This window comes from Berghia stephanieae, chromosome 3 (assembly GCF_034508935.2).
Source record: "Berghia stephanieae isolate SIO BIC M18660-M18661 chromosome 3, UCSD_Bste_1.3, whole genome shotgun sequence".
In the NCBI taxonomy this organism is placed as follows: domain Eukaryota; kingdom Metazoa; phylum Mollusca; class Gastropoda; order Nudibranchia; family Aeolidiidae; genus Berghia; species Berghia stephanieae.
Genome location: NC_088362.1, coordinates 67747032 through 67772669, shown reverse-complemented (window position 1 = coordinate 67772669; position 25638 = coordinate 67747032). Strand labels below are relative to the sequence as shown.

The 25638-nt window shown below is 34.6% G+C and overlaps 2 protein-coding genes across 6 annotated transcripts in view; one reads left to right on the top strand and one right to left on the bottom strand.

Moving 5' to 3' along the window:
• LOC144968272 (baculoviral IAP repeat-containing protein 7-like) overlaps positions 1-15288 on the top strand; it is a 31018-nt gene extending 15730 nt beyond the window's left edge. The window contains exons 1-5 of one of the 2 annotated variants that reach the window (XM_078906465.1): positions 1035-1376; positions 2866-4301; positions 5434-5562; positions 7323-7487; positions 8659-15288. In XM_078906465.1, the coding sequence (XP_078762591.1) occupies positions 2939-4301; positions 5434-5562; positions 7323-7487; positions 8659-8855 (1854 nt within the window). In that variant the 5' untranslated portion in view covers positions 1035-1376; positions 2866-2938 and the 3' untranslated portion in view covers positions 8856-15288. Of the gene's footprint in view, positions 1-1034; positions 1377-2865; positions 4302-5433; positions 5563-7322; positions 7488-8658 lie in introns of those variants that run through there. The other variant, XM_078906464.1, reaches the window with a different exon arrangement.
• Positions 15289-17719: 2431 nt separating this feature from the next.
• Positions 17720-25638, bottom strand: part of LOC144968271 (uncharacterized) — a 33469-nt gene continuing 25550 nt past the window's right edge. For all 4 annotated transcript variants that reach the window (XM_078906459.1, XM_078906460.1, XM_078906463.1 and 1 more), the window contains 3 exons: positions 24774-24903; positions 23133-23282; positions 17720-22238 (listed from right to left, as the gene is read on the bottom strand). In XM_078906459.1, the coding sequence (XP_078762585.1) occupies positions 21579-22238; positions 23133-23282; positions 24774-24903 (940 nt within the window). In that variant the 3' untranslated portion in view covers positions 17720-21578. The remainder of the gene's footprint in view (positions 22239-23132; positions 23283-24773; positions 24904-25638) is intronic.

Genomic DNA, 25638 nt, shown 5'->3' with positions numbered 1-25638 from the left:
CGAATGTCCGAGAGGCGTGGTTATCTACCGGTTGTGAATGAACTTGACCTCCCTCTTATCATTGTTGTTGCTTTTATATCGCCAAATGAGTGACTGGTTATCACATGATTTTCTCGGATCAGAGTATAAACGTCTAAGTTTACACATCGATTTATTAAAATTGAACTGTGCTCAGGATCGTTGGTTTGAGTTTGAGGGGGATAGAGGGGAGGGTGCTGACAGCCCTGTCGGAATAATTTAAAGGTCATTTAAGTTGTATGAGCAATGAAGTTGACGTCAGTCAGCTCCTAATTATTGTTTTTAGGCGCCAGTAAGGAGATTAGTTCTTATTTTTACTAAAATATCAATCAGACTGCACATAAGGTTACAAAGAGTATTGTATGTTGGTCCGTTTCATCTCATGGACTGGTGGGTATATGTTGTGACTATGTTACTTAATCGCTTAATATCAATATTTTACTGGGGGTTTTTTTGGGGGGGGGGTTTTTTCTTGTTTGTTGGGGTTATTTTTAATGTCTTTTTTTTCATTGACACCTCTTCCGTCAGTCGTGCATGTGCCTCCTTGTTTTCCCTCCACCTTCACATTCTCTCCCTACCCCTCTCAACCCCTCTCTCTCTCTCTCTCTCTCTCTCTTCTCTCTCTATATATATATATATATATATATATATATATATATATATATATATATATATATATATATATATATATCACTCGCGCGCACACACACACACACACACACACACACACACACACACACACATTCAGTCCCTTTGTTTGTCCTGGTATCTCGGTGTTAAGGCTTGTTTTAAAAATGATTTGTGTGATTTTGTGAGTTTTGTTTACTCGTAGAAATCATCGAGCCCTAAAAAAAAAAGTGTTTATATGTGTGCTGTCCTCTTAAAAGTATTCACGGTGTTGGTTACAACTAAGGGACATAATCTGAGATAACCGCATTCACCTCTTAGTGGAGTTGTTTTTGTTTTTTTAAAGTGAGCATTATTTAGAGATTCTTTTGGCCGTGTGCTTTCTTCGTATTAGTCTCCCCTTGAGTTTTCTTCAGATTTTAATTCTTCATCTCAACCCATTACACAGGGACACGGGGACACACACACACACACACACACAGACAAACACACACACACACACACACACACGCACACACACACATTCCACACACTAAACATGAGGATCATTCACTTCTTTGTGGTGAAGACAATTTAAGATGTATATTGAAATACGGGTTCTTTTTAAATAGAATGTAGAAATATGAGTTTTTGTGATGATTTCAAATGGAATTCATTTTATTTCAATTCATTAATTCTTTGAGGACAGTCCCCTAAATACGAGGAGGAAAAGAAATACCGGAATTTAGAGGGTTATTTTTTGTTCTAACTTTTCGGAAAAGCGAATGAGTGTTTCCATGTGGCTGTGTTGTGATTGTTGTGTGCGATTTTATTTCATGGTCCTTCTTGGAGTGCTTGATACAAGTTGTGTTTTGCTATGATAACTATATGATTGATAGAAAATTCAATAGTCTGCAAGTGTACCAATGCAGACTGCTATAGATTTAATTGATGTATTATAAATTTGTTTGTTTTATATTTTTTCAGACAACGAAATTCAAATTTCCTATTTTGTAACTTTAATTTTTTAATATTTTTTTTTCGGGCCAGGATTCACGTTTCTTTCCAAAATTTTAAAGGGAGATATTCTAAATGCTTCCATTTCTATGGTTAAAAGTGCTCTTCAGTCCTGGGTGTTACAACCTAAACAACATATAAAAACCTTAATTATAGATTGAAACTCTATCAGGTATTAATTAGAGATGAAAGTTTGATTCATGGTTAGCAACTACGTTAATAATAATATAATAATAATAATAATAATAATAATAATAATAATAATAATAATAATAATAATAATAATAATAATAGTAATAATAGTAATTATAATAATGTAATTTATTTATATAACGTCTGTCCCATACCAAATAGCTCGAGACGCACAATATACAGTATACATGGCATGCAATGCACATTACTCATTACTATTTTTTTTAGAAATACTATTATCATATTATCAACAACATTTAAAAGATAATACAGAATTATTTTTAAAATGTAAATTAAGATATATCATTAATAAAATCCTTAAGATAAAAAAGGTAAGCAATCGTTTTTAGAGTTGAAATATAGCATTGCAATTTTATGATTAATTTATGATTAATTCTACGTATTCTTTGTATGCCGTTCATAATTGGAATTTGTCCCATTTTAAAGGTAAATTAGTGAAATTTGGTGTTATTTTAGTGGGACACCAGTTGTTTTTAAAAATCAGAATGGGAGGAATCTTGAATTTTGTGTTGAAACATTTCTTGAAATTCAGATTTATTTCCAGCACATATGTAAAAAAAAAATGATAAAATTTTGTTTGCACAACTTCGGTGCCTATGACAAATTGTATTTTTTTTCACTTACTGCAGCATAATATCACTTTATTCATATTCATAGTGATGACAAAAATCTATTTTTTTCCCCATCCATATCATTCACTCATATAATCCAATTATAGTGTTTATTAGTTTCAGGTTAATGGGAATAATAAAAAAAAATTAAAGGTCTCCAACCTATTCATCTTGGTTAGATCATCCAACATCCTTGCATCATAAACGCTTTATAGCCGATTTAATTAAAATTTTCATAATGAATTAATTTTTGCTTATTTCCTTTTTTTATCTCAAGTAGCTGTGATATAAGCAATAATGCTTTTTGTTATAGCTTTTACCAAGTAAATGCTGCAGATAAGGTGGAGAAAATACATCCATCTTAAAGAAAACTAATTTTCATATTCTCTTTATCCATCAGAATAAATAATAGAATTTTATAAAAAGTTATTTGTTTAGCAAGCCTCAAGAAAAAAAACTTTTAAAAATCAAACATGATGAATCGCCTTTGCACTCGTGGTGTCAAACCTGATTGTAAGGCTGTGGATTTTAGTTCCATATCACCATCCCCACGTCGTCATACCACAAAACGTCACTGTAGTGGTGGTGAGCTGAAGAATAGAAATCATTGTTCTAGTTGTGACACTGCACCCTTCACAAGCCCGATTCCAAAGGCACCAAGCACAGGTCGTGTCCAGCGTTCCAGGTCCCGTCTTGGCAGAGTCAATGCTGACAATAATGCAAATGAAAGTGATTCTCTGATTATCATATCCTCTCCATCGCCAGCAAGAGTTGTTCGTGGAGGAAATGTTACTACTCCAAAGAGCTGCAATCAGAACAATGATAATATCCGTGGATCATCTACTGATGTTTCCCCATCTCCATTGTGTCTCAGGAGTAGGAGTCCAAGAGTTTGTGCAAAGATAGATTGTAATACTTCTCCGTCATCTGGTATTACTTCATCACCAATGTGCCTAAGAGGTAGAAATAAGCGAGTGTGTGTTGATTGTCTCCCTGCTGGTTTAGTTTCATCACCACATTGTCAAAAGAGTAGAAAGCAAAGAGTATGTGCTAAATCTAATGATGATTGTTGTTTATCATCATCATCAGATGCTTTTCCATCATCAAGTGACCTCGGGAATAAGAATCCAAAAGTGAATACTAAGACTAAATCTAATTCATGTTCATCGCCTGGTAATGATGTGTCATCAACCAAATTATGTCTTAGAAGTAACAATCCAAATGTTGGTGTCCAGGAAAACAGTAATGAAGCCTCATCAACAAAACATATCAGTTATGTCACCCCATCTTCAAACATCATACTCAGAAGCAAAATTCATAAGAATGTTGTTGAATCGAGTCGATCATCAGACACAACACACAACTGCTCATCTCCTAGATGTCTTAGAAGCAATAGTCCAAAGGTCTGTGATCAGCTTGATAACAAACAGCCATCATCTCCCCTTGTCTTCTCATCAAAAAGATTTTATCTCAGAAAATACTTTAGTAGAGTATGTACAAGTGCAGGTCTTAGTGCTAGCCCATCATCTATGGCCACTGAAAATTTACAATCTTCAGGGAAAGCTTGTTCAAGGAAAGATAATTCTTCTAACAATTGTCCTAAAGTTGAAGATGGACCCAAATCATCCTCTGTGGACTCACCCGCTCCTAATGCTCCTAATGCAGCAACAGTTGAAGTCTGTTCATCACCAACAATAACCCCCAAAAGTTTTGGGAAAGCTTGTACCAGAAGTGGTGTTGGTGTCACAGAAAAATCAGCCATTGAGGCATCATCATCAGAAACAGATTCGTGTCCTAGACGGAGATTACCTAGGTGTCTTCTACCACTGACATTGTGTAAGATTATCTTGATGACATTTAGTTTTACATTAATAGTTTTCACACCAGAATAGTTTAGAGAGGGCTTTTTGGTTGTGAATTCTGGCTGACAGGTCCTATCTATCTACATCCTTACTGTCTCCTCAATCCCTATCATCATTTATCCTCTCCTTGTGGCTTACTTTGTCTAGCTCACTACATTTTACCTTAGCTCTGCCCAATGACTTTCGCCCAGATGGAGACAATCAATTAGATGACTATTTTTATGAGGGATGATATCTTTTTTTTTTCATTTTGAACCATTTTTTAATATTAGATAATTATTATTATTATGTGAAGTGTTTTTGTAACAATTTGAATGTACCCCTCATGGTAGGATCCTGTGCTACCATCTGTCCAACTAGATATATAGAAATAGATTGCTCATAGAAATAGATTGCTCATGGAATCTATGTTCCTATTTGATTTCGTCCCCCTTTGTTTAAAATTTCCTAGTTTACGTTATTGTTTGCTTAGACCTATAGTCCATTAACTTTTTTTATCAGTGTCCTTGTTGGTGTTGAAATAAAGGTAAAGTGTGACAAGGATGTGAAAGAACCTATTTAAAAAACAAAACAACAAGTTAAGGGAGAGATTGCTTTATTATATAATAATACATTTGTCACCTCGTTCTCATTTAAGACTTTAAAATTCGACAATATATGAATCCTTTATCTTTTTTTCTTTTATTTATTTGTTTAAATTAAATTTTACTATATATTAATATATAAAAAAATGTAAATATATTTATTTATTTCTGATTGCCAAGGTCAGATACAGATTTTGAACTTTAGAATTTGTACTCTTCATGATGACAATGTGCGGCTTTGACTTGTAGGTCACCCATTCAAGTCCCATTCTGGGCAGTATAAAGTTGAGTCATGGGAAAAGACTCTTTACTCATATTTTCTTATCATACTCGGTTGTAAAATGATTACCTGGTTAGTAACATATTAATATAGCCATGTATAGTGCTTTCCATGCAATCAGTATCCTCTCTGAATCTAGTTTTCTTTAAAACCCCTTTAGACCCCTTTTGAACATTTAGTGGATGTTACGATCATATATAAAACCTTTTCTTATTTTTTGGTTTTCTGTCTTTTTTTTTCAGGTCAGCGTGAGGTCGATCCCCGTGAAGTCATGGCCAGAATGGATAGTGCCATCGTTAAGACTGTTCTCAAGATGGACATTCCCAAGCAACTGGTGGAGAAAGCTATCAGTAAAAGACTTGCTGAAAATGGTTTGTGTAATTTCAACCATGGAATAGATGAAACATCATTTCAGGACAAAAACGGCAATCAGATTTGATCATGAACATTTCTGGCCCAGTCAAAAAACAAGTGTTCCTTTTGATAATGATAGAATAATGACAGCTTTATCCCCAATATGTAGCCAGGTGGCACAGTGTCTAGTCTTGTATTAAAATCAAGCAAAGTCAACAACGGGTTAAGTGACAATGTCACAAAACTCACTACATATTGCTTGAATTTGTAACAAACTGAGACATGGTATTGACCCAAGTCATCATATGTTTGCCATTTTCTCCTGAATTGGAGCTGATTTTATTTTGTATGTACATTTTTGTGTTTTTGTTTTATGGGGGATGGTGGGGGGGGAGTCACAGTTACAGTTCATGCTGTAAAATTTATCTTATCAAAAGGGCGTGAAACCTTTGCAGATTTGGGGGGAGGGGGGGGGGGGGGGGGGGTTCTTTTCTTTTCGTTTTTTTTTTTCCTGTTTTTTTTTAATGCATATGGTTCATGCAGTAGTTCTAGTACGGACCAATCAGCAGAATTTCATGGTCAAACTACTGTCATGGTTATTGACTCATGCAGCAATAGTTGCTGCTTACTTTTTTGTACCGGCGACCAGACGCACAATGATACATTGGTCTTGGATCTACTTCAATTCTCTGTTTAACTTTACTTTTGTCTTTTATCTTCTCTGCTGCTTGATAGCTATATCTAACTCTTGACTACTCTATCTCCTTCCTTTTGACTTCTGCTGAAACGATCTAAAAGTCTTGACTATTCTATCTTCTTCCTTTTGACTGCTGGTGAAATGATCTAAAAGTGTTGCAAACAATTTTTTTTTTTTTTTAATGACTGTGATAATGATAATAATTATGTTGCTCAGCACCCCCTCGATGGACACATGGCAATGTGGGCATGGCAATAAAGGTGTCAATGCTGCATAAATAAAATCATGTTTTCAATCACTTCCTTAAAACATGAACAAGTGGGTTGTCTTCCAACGTTGAGTGACCTTTCTTTCTTTCTTGGCTGAAGATCAGAGCCTTGCCCCTCTGGATTATTATTATCGTTCCTTCAGACTTTCATCTCTTGTTTTTATTGTGGATCTTGGAGGATGTTGACATAAGAGTTCTGGGTGGAGTTCCTGGCTTCCCTTAGCGGGCAGGCAGGCACTTACTGTATCTTCTATCCCCCTTAGTCTGTTATCCAACATGCTTTCTGTCTTTGTCTTGGAATGAGATTTCTTGGTTTTGTCCTGGCCCTTGCCGGATAACCTGGATGGGAGGGAAACGAGTCAAATTTATGGTTATTGTTTTGGAAGATGATATTTTTTTCCTTGTAAACTATCTCTGTTATGTATTATTATATTTGTTATTTTGAATGTATAATGTAAGCATTTGAGTGTATTCCTCTTTGTTGGATTTTGTGCTTGTCCAGATGAGACTTATCGGTGATCTCAAACTAAGTACATTGATGGCATGCTCTTGGAATCGACATCTGATCCCTATCTGTTCCCAGTTCCCCTTTGTCTTACTTTTTCATGGATGCTTTAATTGTAATCTAGAATTTGACTATCCCATTTTCTTCCATTTTGCTGGTGCTGATATAACCTAAATGTGTTGCAAGAGCCGCAAATTCCTTAAAAACAAAAAAAAAGAAAACATGAGTTCTTGCTTTTTAGAAATGTTGATTCACCACTATTGTTTAAACATTACCTTGAAAATGATTTTTTTTTCTTTTTTTTCAGGCAAGGATTTTTCCACTTCAGAAGCACTGCTGGAGGCGGTCTTCAATCTGGGCCCGCAGGACGAGCAGACAAGTGTGAAGGAACCAGCAAAAGATGTTGCCTCTGCTGGAAATAATGGTGGTAGTGAGGAGAAGGAAGGGGAACAATCCCCCAAAGATGTGGGGGGTACGTTGCATTAACAGGGTCGATACAATGTTTTAACACTTCAATTGTTAAACAGTTTTATATTAAATCATACATGTAGTGGGGTGTGGATGGCGGGGGGGGGGGGGGGGGGGGGGGTTGATGAGTAGATTAGGCATTGCTTTATAACCGAAGAGTTTAGATGTGAACCCCACATTAGACTTTTCTTATATTTCTTTTTGGGCAGTGCCTGATTTTATTTTTATCATGGCATTCAGACAATGCTGCCATTCGGTGACAAAGCACTTTTTGAAAAAATGTTGGTTACTTTTACTTTAAACATTGTTCTATTAAGATTATCCCAAACTTTTGAAGAGGTCTCAAGACCTGAGACTTCGTTTAAGTCAGGTGGTTATCAGACTTTTTGACAAGTTTGGGATCATCTTAATGGATGAATATTTGATGTAACAGTTTTCTGGCCAAAATGAATAATGTGTTTTATCAGTTGACAGCCTGTCCCTTTTGATTCCTTATGTAATTGGTAGTGTCTTTGTCCCAACAACATGAGTGAGCTTCATAAATATTGCTTATATTTTGTTTATTGTGTAGTCTTTCTATAAGGAATATTTTAAAAGCCAATGGATTGCTGAGATGATACGAGATTTAAGCAATATTTTATTCACAATATTGATGCTATTTTTTTTTTTCTCTTTTGATATTTGTTAGGTAGTGTAGGAGTAGATTGTGGTAGAAGTTGTAAGAGAATGTTTACCACTTTCAGTAAGTGCGGCTATGTGGTCAAGTGGTAAGACACCCGCTTTCGGATTGGAAGGTCCTGGGTTCGAGCCTCGCTTGGCACATAGTTGAGTCCTTGGAGAAGGCTCTTTACTCACATTTCTCTCACCGTACTCAGGTGTAAAATGAGTACCTGGCCGTTAACAGCGTTGTCTCTGTCTGAAAAAATTGTAATATCGCCTAACAGGCGTTATGTCCCGTCCTACATGTTAAATGTTGCTGTTGAGCAGGGACCCCTTGTAAAGCGCTATGAGCACATTTAGTGGATTTTGAGCTATATAAAGCTCAATATATTTATATTTTATTATTATTAATGCAAGTAAGCACTTTCAAGGTTGATTTTTGCACAAATGCTCATAATTATTTTTTTTTCTTCTTCCATACTTAATTTTAGAAACTGTTTTGTTTTCTCCATCAGAATCATTGCGCCTGGCAGAAGAAAATCGTTTACTGAAAGAACAGCGCCAATGTAAAATATGTATGGATGAGGAAGTGTGTATGGCTTTCTTACCATGTGGTCACTTAGTGTGCTGCTCCACATGTGCTCCAGCCTTGAACACATGCCCAATTTGTCGTGCTAAGGTCAGAGGCACAGTTAGAACTTACCTGTCATAGTATAGAGAAATTGAAAAACAATATGATTGATAATAAAAATGGTTTTGCTTAAAGCAATCATAATGATTATTACTATGATAATACTTAAATTAATAACGATAATATACTGATTATAAATTATCTAATGTGGACATTTTCTTGCTTTCAAATTATTGCAAAAAGATTTATCTAATTCATCAAAATACCAAATTATAAATTTGGATGTTTTTTTGTTTTTTTTTTAAGTGTATTTTTATGCACGATTTACAAACTTGCTCTACAAACAGGTTGTTGTCTATTCTATGTAATTATATGTGGCTCTTCAGCTTTGATACTATTCACTGTAGTAACGACCATCAGATTGATATTAATATAAGAAATTAAAAATTCCAAGTTAAGACACCCAGTATCATTCATTTCAATCTTCATGAAAATGATCTGAAAAAGAATTCTTCCTCTTTAATTAGCAATTATTTATTGATTTACTTTGTCTCCAAAGGAAACATCCTTGCAATCATCTAAGGTAAACACCATTACTTGAATTGCCTACCAAAATGCTTTCTGTCGTCCTTTATATCTTCATTTTCCCATACAATAGTTCTTCACTCTTTGCCATGCCAATTTTCTATCTTTCATTGAGAGTTTTTTTTTCTTCTTTTCTCCAAATACCTATGCGGGGTCCTTTCACCTCCCATGGTGGGCAAGAGGTCACGCTGTGTCTTCTATCCCCTATATCTGTTTTCCAAGTTCTTTTCTGTCTTTGTTTTGGAACGAGATTACTTAGTTTTGTCCCAGTCCTGACTGGAATCCTTGACTGGGAAGGGAACAGTCAAATGTATAGGTATGGTTTTGGGAGATCATATTTTCCCCCTTTTAAATCATCTCTGTTATGTATTGTTAGTTATGTATTCTTTAAGCATTTGTATGTGTTTCTCTTAGTGGAATCCTTTGCTGGTGTCTGGATGAGACTTTAAGGTGATCTCAAACTAAGTTCATTGATAGTATGCTCTTGGAACCTACATATGTTCCGTATTTGAACCAGTTCCCCTTTGTCTTATTTTTTCTTGTTTGCTTTGATTGTAAATCTAGAATATTTTTACTATCCTATTTTCTTCATTTCACTAGCACTGATATGACCTAAATATGTCGCAAGCGCCCTAAATCCCTAAAAAACAAGTGTCATCTTTATTGAATTGATGACAACATGAATAGATCAACTTTAATAGTATCCACACTGAATAGACGGCAAGATGAAGAGCTCCTTTATCCTTAAATAGGTTTATTATTATTATTATTAGTATTATTATTATTTTTATTATTATTATTATTATTACAGTGGTGATCAAGAGAAAGATAAATACACTGATATTATATATGATTATTACTAGTATTAGTATTACAATGATATCACGCGTTTCAACTGATTCACAATGATCATTTCTGTTATCCACGATGCTTCGGTTGTTCAATAAGCAGACCATTTTCAACAAATTTCCATTATAAATAGTATTAGCTGTCTGGTCAGTGTCCTTTTTTGTTGTCGCAGCACTAGAGAGACAGACCTGCCAACCAGTACGATTTCACATATTTTAGTACGATTTTTGGACCCAAATATGCGGATACGATTCCAAAGGATTTAGTACGATTTTTTAAAAGATATGTGATGTTGATGATACATTTGATGCATTGATACACACATGTCGTACACCAACTGTCGACCATGTTTCTGAATGAATGATGCATCACATTTAGTACTATAGTTATCATTTCAGTTGCTTTTATGATGCCGGTTTTCACCAATATTTTTCTCATACAATTTTGAGGATTTGCATAGAATTATGCGTATAAGCTTATTTTATACTTTAAATAGTCTCAGACCACATTTAAGCTTTTGCCACTTATTAAATAGAAAATTCTAAGTGAAAATTTAATTGAACATACTTCTTTGACTATGAGTGAAGCCTTCAATTAAAAACTGTATTGCTAATAAGCTTAAACATAAATGGGTTATTTCTCTTTATAATAACTAAAATTACTCTATTTTGATTTATAAAATTTATAATGATCTTTTTTTTTTCTTTATTATTTTGTACGAATCTCGAATTACAAAGTGGGCAGCTTTAGGAACAGTATTTGGTTCAAAATGAATTCTCTAGAACCATTTTAGAAGTAGTTAACTTGTCTCTGCATATTACATACGAATTTCCCATCACTTGAATAAAAGTAATAGTATTAGTAGTATATAGAAGTAATAGTAGTAGTAGGAGGAGGGAGTAGTAGTAGTGAATGCTCAAAAAAAAAAAAAAGAGAGAGAGAGAGAGAGAGAGAGAGAGAAGGATCATTAGATAACATATATGGAAAGTATCTCGCTACTGTTGCAAAATGTGATCTATTGAATTGAAGACCACTCTCCCAGATATTTTATCTCAAAATTTACTCATACTGATGTACTGGGCTAGTTGCTATCACCATCACAACTTCATTTGGTACATCAGCATCTCTTACCATCACCATCATGGCATCACCACTTCTACAACTGCCATCACAGCATTGTCACTGCCACAACCACCACCGCCACAACAGCTTCTTCATCATCACTACCACCACTAGAGCACCATCGCTACAACAACCACCACTTCTTCCACTGACCCAAGCATCAATACGACCAACATGTTAAGGGTCTTTTGGTCATTTCTTTTGAGCGTTTCGAAAGCAATTTCCTTTGATATTGCAATTTCTGAGCCTTATGCTAATTTAAAATGGTCATTAAATTTTGGTTTCTCGATAAATCGATAATTTTGTAATCACGAGAGATTGCTTGAATGATGAAGATCAGAGTTTATTTTGATTTGGGTTTGGTGTTAGCTTTTATATAAATTTTTGTATAGTGCGCACTTTTTTTCCACATGTACGGACAAAATACACTTTTTTGCTAAAAAATACACTTTTTAGGGTCATGGAATACACTTTTCATCCTGGGAAGGTTGGCAGGTCTGGAGAGAGAGAGAGAGAGTGTGTGTGTTGGTGTACATAAAACTAATTTATGCAACGTTTTGCCACGAAACAATTTTCATTTTCCCACCTCAGCTAATCTCATCATTTCTCTCTGGAAATTGAACTTCGAACCTATAACTTTAACACAGCTAAGTCTTTCCATTTTCACGATTCGCACCTCATCGCGATATTCTTTTATGTTGACTCGTGATACAGTCAACGGGGTTGAGAGAAGAAGATAGATATTGAGTGACATCATCAAAAGCGATGTGATCAAAGCTGGCGGATGGTTGTGTAACATCAAAGACCAGTGACTGGTCTACAAGGCCTATCATATTCGTGGGTATGTATGATTTGAGTCGGAGGAGCTGTCTTGACTTTGCTGATGACTGCCTGGTGGACAATTGAAATTAGAATTGTCCTTATTCAGCAGCCAATTGGAAATGGGCAATAGTAAAAAAAGCTGATTGGATGCTCCATGGAAAGAAAACAGTTTGAGGGACATGGAAGGATATTGCCGGAGATCGTGGAGTGGGGAGGAGTAATTTATATTGAATGAACTGATAGTAATTTGGGGCGTTGGGAAGTTAATAAAACTCTCGGGTGATGAGTCAATTCTTTGGCCACAAATTTATTTAGTAAAATTCTTTAGTCTTTCTGTCTTTCTTTTTTTTAAATTTCCTTTCTGTCAGAGTGGAGATATAGGCGAATTCCAATGTTTTTTTTAAAACAGGCATTTAGAATATTTTAAATTATTATTGCGTTTTACCAAAATTAGCAGGCATTTACGTGATAGCCACTATATTATTTTCATGAAAATGATCATTATTATCATCATCATTATTATTATTTTTATTATTATTATTATTATTATTATTATTATTATTATTATTATCTGGGTGACGTTCCTGACCTCTCATAAGTACTTGCTGTGTCTTCTATCCCCCTATATCTTGCTTTCTGTCTTTGTCTTGGAATGAGATTACTTGAGTTTTGTCCTGGCCCTGGCCGGATACCCTGGCTGAGAGGGAAACAGTCAAATGTATAGTTATTGTTTTGGGAGATGACATTTTTTTCCTTGTAAATCATCTCTGTTATGTATTATTATATTTGTTGTTTTGAATTTATAGTGTAAACGTTTGAGTGTATTCCTCTTTGTGGGGACCTGTGCTCGTGTCTGGATGAGACGTTTAGGTGATCTCAAACTAAGTACTTTGATAGTGTGCTGTTGGTATCTACACCAATTCCCTATTTGTACCATTCCCCTTTGTCTTGCCATTTCTTGGGTGCTTTAATTGTAATTCTAGAACTTTTTACTATCCCATATTCTCCCTTTTTACTGGCGCTGATCACGCTTTTTTTTTATTGCTGTCAAAAAAGGATATTGCTGTATAGGTGAGCGGATAACTCAACAATGCTTCATTACAAAATGACTTTAATTATATATTTCTACTCTGTGATATAAAATCTAATCCCAAATGATCTACTAAAATTATATCAAATTTAAGTATGTAAATCACTAGTTATGACTAAAATATCTTATTGCAACATCTAATAGCATCTTTACTACTCTACTTTGAAAAAAATCGTCAAAATAGGCAAAATTGCTCAGTTTCCTTTCGGCACAGGCTGTGACACACCATCTGTTATGAACTAGCGTCCGGCAAAATTTACCTGTCGAACTAAGATGAAAGCAGTAAACGGCTGTGTATGGAGAATGCTGACAAGTTATGTCCTATTACATCGATACACTTTTCATTAGCCAAAAGTAGACTTATCTCTCCAGTGGATACAGGGACATTCAAATATACCAGGAAATGACAATGCAGACAGACTAGCCAGACTCGGATCAACACTTTTACAACCATCAATTCCAGTATCCTTAGACACAGCGAAACAAATAATCAAAACAAATGAGAGAAGAATGGATGAACAGTTGGGCAATGAGCACCATGGGTAGATGTGTTTTCCCATATGACCACTCCTGTAAAGACTGATTGCCTAAATAAGCTCAGAAGACACCAGCAATGCATCATCTTTCAACTAAGAATACAACACATACCGCTCAACAACCATTTAAGCAAAATTACAAAAGACGCATCCCCTTCCTGCCCCCTATGTCAACACCCCAATGAAACAACACACCACTTGCTTGAATGTCAACCTCTTGAAAACCTGAGACATTCCTCCCACAAACCCAAGCATCAGTAACACACTTTATAGTCACCTGGAACAACTACAAAAGACGTCTAACTTCTATGGCATGGCACAAGACCGAAGGGCTAGAGCTCAGGTGGTCGCTGGTTCGGATAAGTAAGTAAGCCAAAAGAAAAGAAGCCAGTTTTCTGACATTTGTTAATTATCTTTGTTGGTACTGTGTTATAGGACAGAGAAAAATAAAATCTGTACAAGTTTAATACAATACAGGTGTTTGCGTTCAATGAATTGAAATTCATAAAGATAACCATTTCATATCAGTGTGAGTGATATTAATTTTTTTAAACAGATTTTTAAGCCCTCAATTTTGAGTCATGAGGATCGATTGAAAAAAAAATTTAAGAGCCACTAAATCAGTTAAGGCGGAGTTTATCCCTGTTTAACAGACAAAACAATCACTTGCCAGCTTATGAATAGGATGGAAGTCTATCGCGAAGGACATTCCATCACATGCATTTGACCCTGTTATCCTTTCATCAATGAATTGACAGAAGGGCTCATGTAAAAAGCAAAGGCAGGACCAATACATGTCCTTTGGCTTACTCAAGTGACTGTTGGATTCTAGTGAGAGACATTTTCTTGAATCTTGAATGGTAGTCGAGTATAACAGGACTACTTTACTTGTTTATGAATGCTTTACACATAATAATAAACATTACATTGAAAATATTGTTATGATATAAATATGTAAATAGCAATAATAGTGTCATTTTCTGATTTAAATTGAAATATATGTATTGTAATTTTCCCCTACTTCACTTGATAAATTAACCTTTTTCATGCGATGTTCATCATTACTCTGGACAGGACTTTTTAAACAAAATTTTGTTTGTCTTTGTGTTGTTATTTTTTGTCAATAAATAATTATCATTGATTTGTTTGTTTTTGTTTTTTTGTTGGTTTGTTTGTTTTCGGTGTTTTTTTTATACTTTGCCAGTGGCTCATTAGAAGAGACTGAGAGTCTCCCCCTCAATTTGGGGGAAGTAAACTCTTGTTGATTTGTCACAAGACTAAGGAATTAGAGCTTTGTTTATAACGACAGCTGGATTGATCACATCCTGGCTGTGTATTTGTCTGATTCTAATAGACAATACAATTTAAACAAAGGTTTGATGAGATTGACACAAATAAAGATGGGATTTATTTTGCTTTTGTTTGTCACCAATCAATGACCCAACCATTCACGGTTTTGTGACTTAAGTAATGTTATAAATTTGAATAAAGTTTCCTTAATTTTTACCTATTTAACTGTGTTTGATATTCTTCAATATGGATGTTAAGACACTTTTGTGCCTCCCCCACCCCTCCTTTTTTTTTCTTCTTATTTAGTCCATTAGGGCAGTTTGATCCATTGAACTGGAGTGTATCCAAGTTTAGATAGCAATAAATAAACAGGAATAGCCATTCTGTTAGTAGGACTCGAGTCTGTCGAAGTCGAAGATTATTTTCTGTCAGATTTAAATTTACACCCAACAATTTTATTGATTTGATTCATTAAGTATTAAGTGTCTTGGTACTTCCTTTAGGTACTCTAAGAATAACACCTTTTGACCTCCTGTCGTGGGTCAAGGAAGTAATTTTTGCTGTCTTCTGTCCCTCTATATCTGATTTCCTTTCCAAGTGGCTTTCTACCCTTATCCTGGTTTTACACAAACTCTGGTTGGATCCTGAAGCAAGTCAAGAGCCTAGGTGGGGTTCCGACCTCCCATAGTGGGCAGGGAGGTATTTGCAAAGTGTCTTCTGTCCCCCTTTACCTGTTTTTCAATTGCTTTCTGTCTTTGTCTTGGAATGAGATTACTTGGTTTTGTCCTGACCCTGGCCGGAGTCCTTGGCTGGTAGGGAAACGCTCGAATGTATAGTTATAGTGGGATCTTGTGCTGGTGTCTATGTGAAACTTTTAGGTGATCTCAAACTAAGTACTTTGATGGTGTGCTCTTGGAATATACATCTGTTTCCTATTTGAACCAATTCCCCTTTGTCTTACCTTTTCTTGTGTGCTTTAATTGTAATTCTAGAACTTTTTACCATTTTCTTCCTTTTTTACTGGCACTAATATGACCTTAACTCACTCCCATAGCGGGCAGGGGGGTACATACTGTGTCTTCTATCCCCTTATATCTGTTTTCCAACATGCTTTCTGTCTTTGTCTTGGAATGAGATTACTTGGTTTTGTCCTGGCCCTGGCTGGGAGGGAAACAGTCAAATGCATAGTTATTGTTTTGAGAGATGATATTTTTTTCCTTGTAAATCATCTCTCTGTTATGTATTATTATATTTATTTTTAATGTATGATGTAAGCATCTGAGTGTATTCCTCCTTGTTGGATTTTGTGCTTGTGTCCGGATGAGACATAGGTGATCTCAAGCAAAGTACACTGATGGTATGCTCTTGGAATCTACATCTGATCCCTATTTGTTCCCAATTCCCCTTTGTCTTACTCTCTCTTGGGTGCTTTAATTGTAATACTAGAACTTTCGACTATCCCATTTTCTTCCTTTTTACTGGCGCTGATATAACCTAAATGTGTTGCAAGCGCCGTAAAACCCTTAAAAACAAAAACAAAACAAGACCTTAACTCACTCAACCCTAACACCGACTATATCCGTAGTTTACCCGGCTTACTTTTACCCCATGCCTATTTATTACATTTTTATGAGACAAATTATAGGCGTAGTATCAAAGCTAATGATTTTAGAGGTGTTTTTTTTTTTGCATGTTAATGATAGTTGAATATAACGATTTACATGCATGCTCGTTTTTTATACATTTTTCCCCCAATTTTGAACAGTAACAAAATTATCTAGGATTGAGTGAGTTAATGTGTTGCGATAAATAATAATGTGAAATTGATTGTAAGCTTCAATTTAATTACAAAAACAGATCAAATGAACATTTCAGGTTTCCCCTTTATCAACAAAACAATGAATGAAATAATATGATAGTGGCGTAGTTAAGATGAATACAACAAGATATGAAGTGAGTAGAAAAGTGCCAGAAGACAATAGAGAATAAAAATTTTTTTCGCGGCGGTGGTGGGGTTTGAACCTGCGACCTTATTGGTACGACAACTCCGCCTGGCAGGTGAGAGCGTGGCTCTACCGTGTGAGCTATCCACGAACACAAAAATATTCGTTTCAAACCCAAAGTCATTTCTAGATCCCTCTCTCACCCACTTCTTGAGATCGCCGATTCGTTCACCACCATCGCGAAGTAATTTTGACCAGCAGTTAAGCTTAATAGCCAATATTCTCATCACAAACATATAACATAGAAACGATTGAGACATTCACCCCATACACCGGAGCATACTCAATGTCTCAATCGTTTCTATGTTATATGTTTGTGATGAGAATATTGGCTATTAAGCTTAACTGCTGGTCAAAATTACTTCGCGATGGTGGTGAACGAATCGGCGATCTCAAGAAGTGGGTGAGAGAGGGATCTAGAAATGACTTTGGGTTTGAAACGAATATTTTTGTGTTCGTGGATAGCTCACACGGTAGAGCCACGCTCTCACCTGCCAGGCGGAGTTGTCGTACCAATAAGGTCGCAGGTTCAAACCCACCACCGCCGCGAAAAAAAATTTTTATTCTCTATTGTCTTCTGGCACTTTTCTACCCACTTCATATCTTGTTGTTACCAACATAAGTGCCTGCTCCACTCACTTTTCTGAGTTAAGATGAATGTTTGGTTTATTCATTAATAAATTAATAAACAAAATGAATACACAGCTTTAAAAAATTGATATTTTTTCTTTTTTAAAGCTGTTATCTTCATTTTTGTTTATTTCGTAAAAACGAGCCTTTCCTTATAAATCATCTGTCATATAATTCATACTTCTTAGTTTTTCATATAATATGTTTATATGCATTTGAGTATATTATAACCCTCTTAGCAAATTCTATGTTTGTATGAATGCGACTTTTTACAAATTCTGGACAAAAGTTAAAAATGTATGGCATTGTGCAGTGTAATTTTATGCATGCACGATTGTCGAAACATGATAAGTGCTCACAAACTGGAAAGCCACCCGACAAGGCAAGTACAAGTAGGCCTGTACTAAAGGAGGTCATGACCCAACCCAAAGTCTCACACAGATGACACCGAGACATTTCTTCACCAGAAGGGAGACAATTGGTTTCTAACACCAATAATACAATCACATAGACAACTGGTTTCTAACACCAATAATACAATCACATAGACAACTGGTTTCTAACACCAATAATACAATCACATAGAGAGAGATTGGAAAACATCATCTCTCGGATAAGTGTGTTTTTTAAAATCAAATAGTCCACAACAATCCTCCTAGTATGACTGAAACCGTGCAGTCAATGTCTAATTCCAGGACAAAAAGAGAAAGTCACAGAGAAATAGACATTAGAATGGAATTAGAATATTTACCTATAGCAATAGCATCCACCAACAACCCATGATTGGATGAGACAACGCGTTCCATAGAGAAATATTGTGATAAAACTTTTAATTGAATTGATCACCAAGATCCTTCCTACATAAAAGAAAATTTTAAACAACCAATCACACTCGATATACGAACATTCTCTTCTATTGTAAATAAATATTGTTTGAATCACCATGTAAAAATATATTAATGGTCATAATAAGTGTAAATATAAAAATGGTCATAAATAAAATGGCCAAAATATGATTCAATGGCAAATTACAATAATAAATTTTGTAAAATAATTATCATGCAAATCAAAGAATGGTTTGTTAACAAATATATCAATCTATTCTTCTAAAAACAAACAAACAAACAGTCAATCAAGTCTCCTAAAAACAAACAAATAAAAAGGATTAGTCAAGTGCTGAGACTGATGTGCATAGAAAAAACACTTTTAACCCAAAAAACAAAATTCCAAATCACGATGAATTTAGATGACCTTTTTTTTTTGGATCAATTAAACATTTAATGTGGGATTTCTTAGAAGTATCAGAATTAAGGATTTTGAATTGATCAATATTTGAGGTAAAAAAAAAAATATGGCCAAAAAAAAATAAAAATAAGGTAGAGCACGTATAGCGTTTCTAAAGTGAAATGTGAATGGATTACAGAACAGCTATAGTTTGTGCAACAAACTATTAGGAAGGTGCCACAATGGCTTATTCTTTTACTAGCAAAACGTGATGATGCACGCTGTTTCTCAGCAGGCCATACAAACTTTACAATAATATATTGAATGATGATGATGATGATGATGGTGGTATTGGTGATGATGGTGATGGTGGAGGTGCTGATGATGATGATCGATATGGTATCAGTAGCAGCAATGATACTTAGTGGCAGCTATCAGTCGTTTTTTAATGAAAACATGACACATTATCCTTGAAAATATTATCTATTACTATTCAACAGACCATGGTCATAAATCGTCATTCTATACCATACACACAATACTACAACATACCGTTATAACACAATGGTGAATTTATTATCGTTTTGATCATGTTGAAACCTCAAAGCAGTTAAAACCAACAAGACCAAATCAACCAATATCAAAACAGTAAAAGTAAAAGCATGGACAAGGCATCAAAAAAAAAAAAAAAAAGAACATCGATGCATAAGTCACATAATATACATTTAAAAATTCAATCAAGTAAGTATTTAGTGAAAAGATATGTTTTCAGGCGTTTTTAAAAAAAATATCTATAGAGCTCGAAAAACTTACTGCCTGAGGGAGATCATTCCATATTGTGGGTCTGAATTTCATGAGAGTCCTATCACCAAATAAAGTATTTAAGTTTAGTTATAAGAGATGCTAACAATTTTGAGTCATGGGATCTAAGATTTCGCAGGGGTACATACGGTTGGAGTAAGTGTTGAATGTAGAGGGAGCAAAAGATTCAAATACACCAAAGCAGACAAGGACTTTTTTGCACTCAATACTTGCCCTGACTGGTAGCCAGAGGAGGGTTCGAAGCATGTCCTTTGTATCATCGTATTGAGATTTTACTAGGGGACTAACCTCGCTGCACAATTCTGCACATTTCTCTTCAGTTTGTAAATTTTGTATTTGGGGAGAACAGCGAGCATTGAATTGCAATAGTCAAAGGTGTGACAAGATCAAAGCAGAGACAATTATCTTCAATGTGTTGAAAGGTAAAAATGAACTCATCTGTGATATTCTATTGAGCTCACAATACATAATTTTAACATTATTGTTTATGTGCTGATTTATAGACAAAGGACTGTCCAGAATGACACGCACATTTTTAGCCTTGTTAGAAATAGAAATATTACAAATCGTTATGGCATGTGTAGGAGTTGGCAAGTGGGTGGATTTTATTTTTGCTAAGTTCCGATCAAAAGAACTTCAATTTTATCTTCATTCAACAATAGCTTATTTTCTATCATCCAATTTTTGATGGGGTGGCAATAATTTTTCTAAATCACAGAAAAGAGGAGATCATCATCATCATCATCATCATCATCATCATCATCATTATTATTATTATTATTATTATTATTATTATTATTATTATCATCATCATCATTAAAATCATTATCATTAGGAAAATTGAAACAATGTGATCTGACTGCCTAGGTTGTAATTGTTTTTATTTTATTATTTCTTACATAGATAAATTGGTATGTCAATATGACATTTAATACTTAAACCTTTTTCTTGTGAAAATTTGCTTTACTACAACTGAATGAATATTCAATCATTTTGTATAAAGCTTTAGTCTTTTACACTTTTTCCAACTTTAAAAAACATGTTTTATCCTGGTCTGTACACAAAACTGATCAGCATGGGCATCAAGATAAAGTAAATTTCAACAACATTGTGACACAAATGAAAACATAAACTTAAACTTGAGCATTTATAAAGCCCAATATCCTCTAAATGTGCTCAAAGCACTTTATATTATAAGGAGTCCCAAACAAAATTGTTGAACAATATTACAATTTGTTTCGGACAGAGACAATGCTGTTACCGGCCAGGTACTCATTTTAAACCAGAATACAGTGAGAGAATGTGAATAAAGGGTATTTTCCAAGGACTCAACTGAGTGCTGATTTAAGCAGAATTTTAACCCTGGACCTTCCAATCAAAAGGCAAGTGTCACACCATTAGACCACATAATGCAGAATAAAGTGTCAAATTATATAATATATAAAAGAAGTCTTCCAGAACCTCACGCCAAAGTTATTACCAGTTTCTGTACGGTTAAGTTAAATGGACAGTAACACTGCGTACTATCCTTTGGATAGTTATAACAACACTATCCCCCCGATTTAAAAGACTCAGCTCAATAATCATTGCACCTGAGACCAAATCCAGTTCTTTTCCTTGTACAGTGAGTGCTCTTCCCACTGAGCTGTCACGACCAAATTATATACATATATAATATAAACATGGATACAATATTCTTAAATAACAAAATCATGTAAAGAAAGACGTATGGTGATGGGGAGTTGTAGGGAGTAAAAGATAATGTAGCTTTCATGGTGTTACAAGTCAGAGAGAGGAGATAAGAGAGAGATGCAACACAGTAATTTAGTTCTCACGTTTTATGAGATCTCCTCGTATCATTGGCACCCTTCCTGCCTCCATATGGATTCTTTGACTTAAACTCTTCTATTGCACTCGCCCATGATTCTCTATCCCAGACAGGACGAAATGCAGCCCCATTTTCAGCAGCTTCATCCTCATCCTCTTCATAAGGTAATACCCCTGCTAGTTGTCGGGCTTCTTCACTTTTAGCCACTTCTGGCAACTCTGCTAAAGGTCCCGTCTCTCTGATTTGATTTTTGAAGATGCGTGTTGAAAATGTATGAACATCTTGTGATGGCCAATGAGTAGTTAAGAGCATTTTTTCATAAGCATTCATTTTCTTAGCAATATCAGCAGGTGTAGCCCAAGAGGCAGGGGCCATGCATACAAATATGACAAAACGCCATCTTCCAGCATTGCTGCGACCTTGAAAGGGTCTAGCATTTGCATGAAAGAGTCGAGAGTCCCACAGAATCATTCCACCTTTTGGGCAGGGAACACGAGTTCTCTGACAACCTTTCTTCTCAAACCATTCGATGTGATGGGGTTTCAAGTTGTGACATTTCCATTGCTGTGTCTTGGTCATGAATTCATCAAAATAAAGATGGGATCCATTGATGACTTCAAATGTCCAATCATCTTCTTCACATGTCTCCAAATAAACAGCACCCTTTCAAATGAGAAATTAAAAGACCAAAAAAAATATTCAAAATGGTAGTAGCAAAGTTCTTGGAAAGTTTATTCTAAAAAATGTATGGAAACTATTATCTAAAAACGTTTAGCAAAACAATTCACTGAAAATAAACAATGAAGCAAATTATTCAAAGAATATATATATAATCATTACTCCGTGACACTACATACATTTTCATATTAAGACTGATTCCTTTGTATTTGTTTGGTATGCACTATGCACGTAAATGATTTTTAGTTTGTGCTTTTAAAAAAAATCATTTAATTACTTACAGCTAAAATATGCTCCTTTGTTAATTTTCACCAAAATTTTGCCAAAAAGAAATGAACGTGCTACGTTTTATGGAAGCAGTACTGGTTCTTGTTTCTTTCCACTTTTTAAAAAAATTATCAACTAATATGCCCAATTTAAAGACAAGTTGTCACAGTTTCCAGCCCTGCATGTAATTATAACAAATCACCGCCTCTTTCGACTTTCTTACAACCAGATTATAAAGCTTGATTGGAGGATATTTAGAAATAATGGATAAAACTTTGAAGATCAGTTCAGATATGCAGGCATCATTATAACAAAAGACCAGGCCCATAGAGTGACAAATTTTACTTTTAAAAATCTGTATCAAGAGAAAAGCATGTACGGAGACAGAATGGACTGCTATTCAAGTTTCAATGTGGACAACCTCTAGGAAACTACTGTAATTCAAATACTTTTCTGATACTTTTACAAAATTGATGTCAGATAAAACATATATAGTTTTACTCCTACTTGCAAAAGACAACTTTGAAAAAGCAAGTGAAGAATGAAATTTGAAAGCATTAGAAATATTTCATGAGATAGAATTGATTTTTAAAAAACTTCCACACAGCTTACTTGATACGCATGAAGTCCTTTTCTGTCAGCTGATTGGTCAACATGAAGCCAACTTTGATTATCAGCCCAAAACTCTTCTTGGCCCTCTTCGGGGGGTCTCCCAATGGCAATGGCATCCATACTACTCAGAAGCTTTTCTGTACCCCAGAGCTACAAACAAGAAAAAAAAATAATTTTAAAAAATTAAAAAATACACAAGTCGTTATTTTTAAATCAATTATTACCTTTTCTGTTTTGTTTAACTTTTACTTTAATATATTTTTCTATTTTTTGGTGCGTCTTGCTTTATAATGTATTTTTCTTATTATTTTACTTGAATACATTTTTATAAAACTTATTTAATTAAACAATGTCGCCCCAATACAACATGCACACTGATGCACTCCTCCAAAACCCCTGACAGGGTGCACCTGACTATTCCTACACTAGACTTACTGCTAAATTATAAAATGAAGAGTTATTGATACAAGAGAATGTAATGAAAGGTTTTAAAAAATTGTATTTAATACTTTAAAATATAGCTTATGTTTGGAACAGTATCGTTAAAGTATTTTAGGAAGTGCTTCGAAGTGATTTTTATACTTAATACCCATTCTGTCAGAGAAGTCATGGTGGCTTAATTAGTGGAACAAGTGACACGCATAGGAATCAGTAACAGTCCAAGGTTGAGTTAAAGTTTTTTGTGTTGTTGTTTTGTTTGCATTTGTTTTTCCTTGTTTATTTTCCTGGGTTGTTTTTTCTTTTTTTCTTTTTTTTTTTTTTTTTGGTTTACTTTGTTTTTCTTAAATCTCTATGTCCATTTTACAATGACTGGGTGGTTGGATCAGCAAGATCTGATAGAATACTTTGCAATAGAGCAGTATATTATTCACGAGGTAGCAAGCAAGAGTTACTATCCATATCATGTGAAAAAGAAAAACAAACAAACAAAACAGGATAAACTCTGCCCAACTGATAAGCCTAATGAGTATGGTAAGTGGTGAGATCTCAGTTTCAGATGATCAAAAATAGGATTTGGTTATTCTCTTTTATTTCTCTTAACAACCATGTCACTGTAACTAAGTACCTACTTCAGAACAACAATTTGATTGAGCTCAATTAGATGATGAAAATTGAATTTATAGTAGACATTTTTTTTTTAAAGGACTAGAGTTAAGTTTATGTTTTATTGATAGGAATGAATGCAATTTCGTAAATTGCAAATAATCAAACTTTCATATTCCTGATCCATTTAACAAAATAGGTTCACCCCAGTTGATGTGACCCACTGTCTCCAAATGGAATGGCGGCTGGATGAACTGGGTGGTTGAAATTGAAATTATAGCACCAAAAAAAATGAAACTTGGGGTTAATTTCTTTTCATTGATGGAGAATAAATCCAAATTCTCACATTAGCAACAACTTAAAGTTCGTATTTCTCATCATTTTTATTCTAAATCCACTTTTTAAGGGTCGACTTATTACGACATAGAATCGTCTGTCTGTTACAATCGATTTAGCATTATCCTTTCCAAAAAAAAAAATAATTAAAATTCTAGAATTTCAAGTTTATTTCTCGAAAATAGAACCCTATAAATTTAAAACTAAATTACATAACATCAATAAAATTTTAATGGAAAACATATAAAACAACGACTTTACCTGAGCAAACACAGGTTTAGCAGCCAGTCTGGCTTCCCAAGCAGGTTGCATGTGACCAGAACTGTATCGTTGAATCAACGAGTTCTTGGACTGGGGAAATCTTCCTTCAGGAAATGTGTCTAACCATTGTCTGAAATGAACGCAAAATCATTCTTTTAACGAGTTTAAATTTAATTGTAGTTATTTTGTTTTTCTTTCACACCATAAGCTTGTTCCTACTTATATTTTATTCGAAATGTCCATTTGTAAGCATTGACCTTTTACATATATGTAAATATATCAGTCTGTAGTTACCAGACTATAAACGCCATAAGTCTGAAATTTAATCACATGCAAGGCCAATTATTGAAATTTATGTACACATTTTTTCAAAAAAATACGTTCAAAACTTCTGATTTAAGGGTTGGTTTAATAAACGCAATGCACATTTGTCATATCGAATATTTGCAACCTATTTCTTAAACGATGATGTCATATGTCGATCCCCGATTTTGCGCAATGACTATACATACCCTTTTTTTCCATGGTTTAATTTATTAACTTAAGTCTTAGATAATGATTTAATCCCATCCTTTTGAATAAAAAAATTTAAACTCTGTTTCAGTGTTAAACGTTTTGCGAATCTTATACATCATGTTGGACATGCTGATATACAAAATGAATATAACAACTTCAAAATGGAGCACAGTACCAATCCGGCTCAAAACCCTTTTTCAGCCAACAACCAAAAAAAAAAAGCAATAAAAACATACAGAACTGGTTTTTCAGTAATGTATTTATGTTTTTATTGTTGGCTGAGGAAGAGTTTTGGGCCTGAAATGTTCCGTTTTTGGTATTTAGTTCATTTTTGAAGCTGTTATATTCA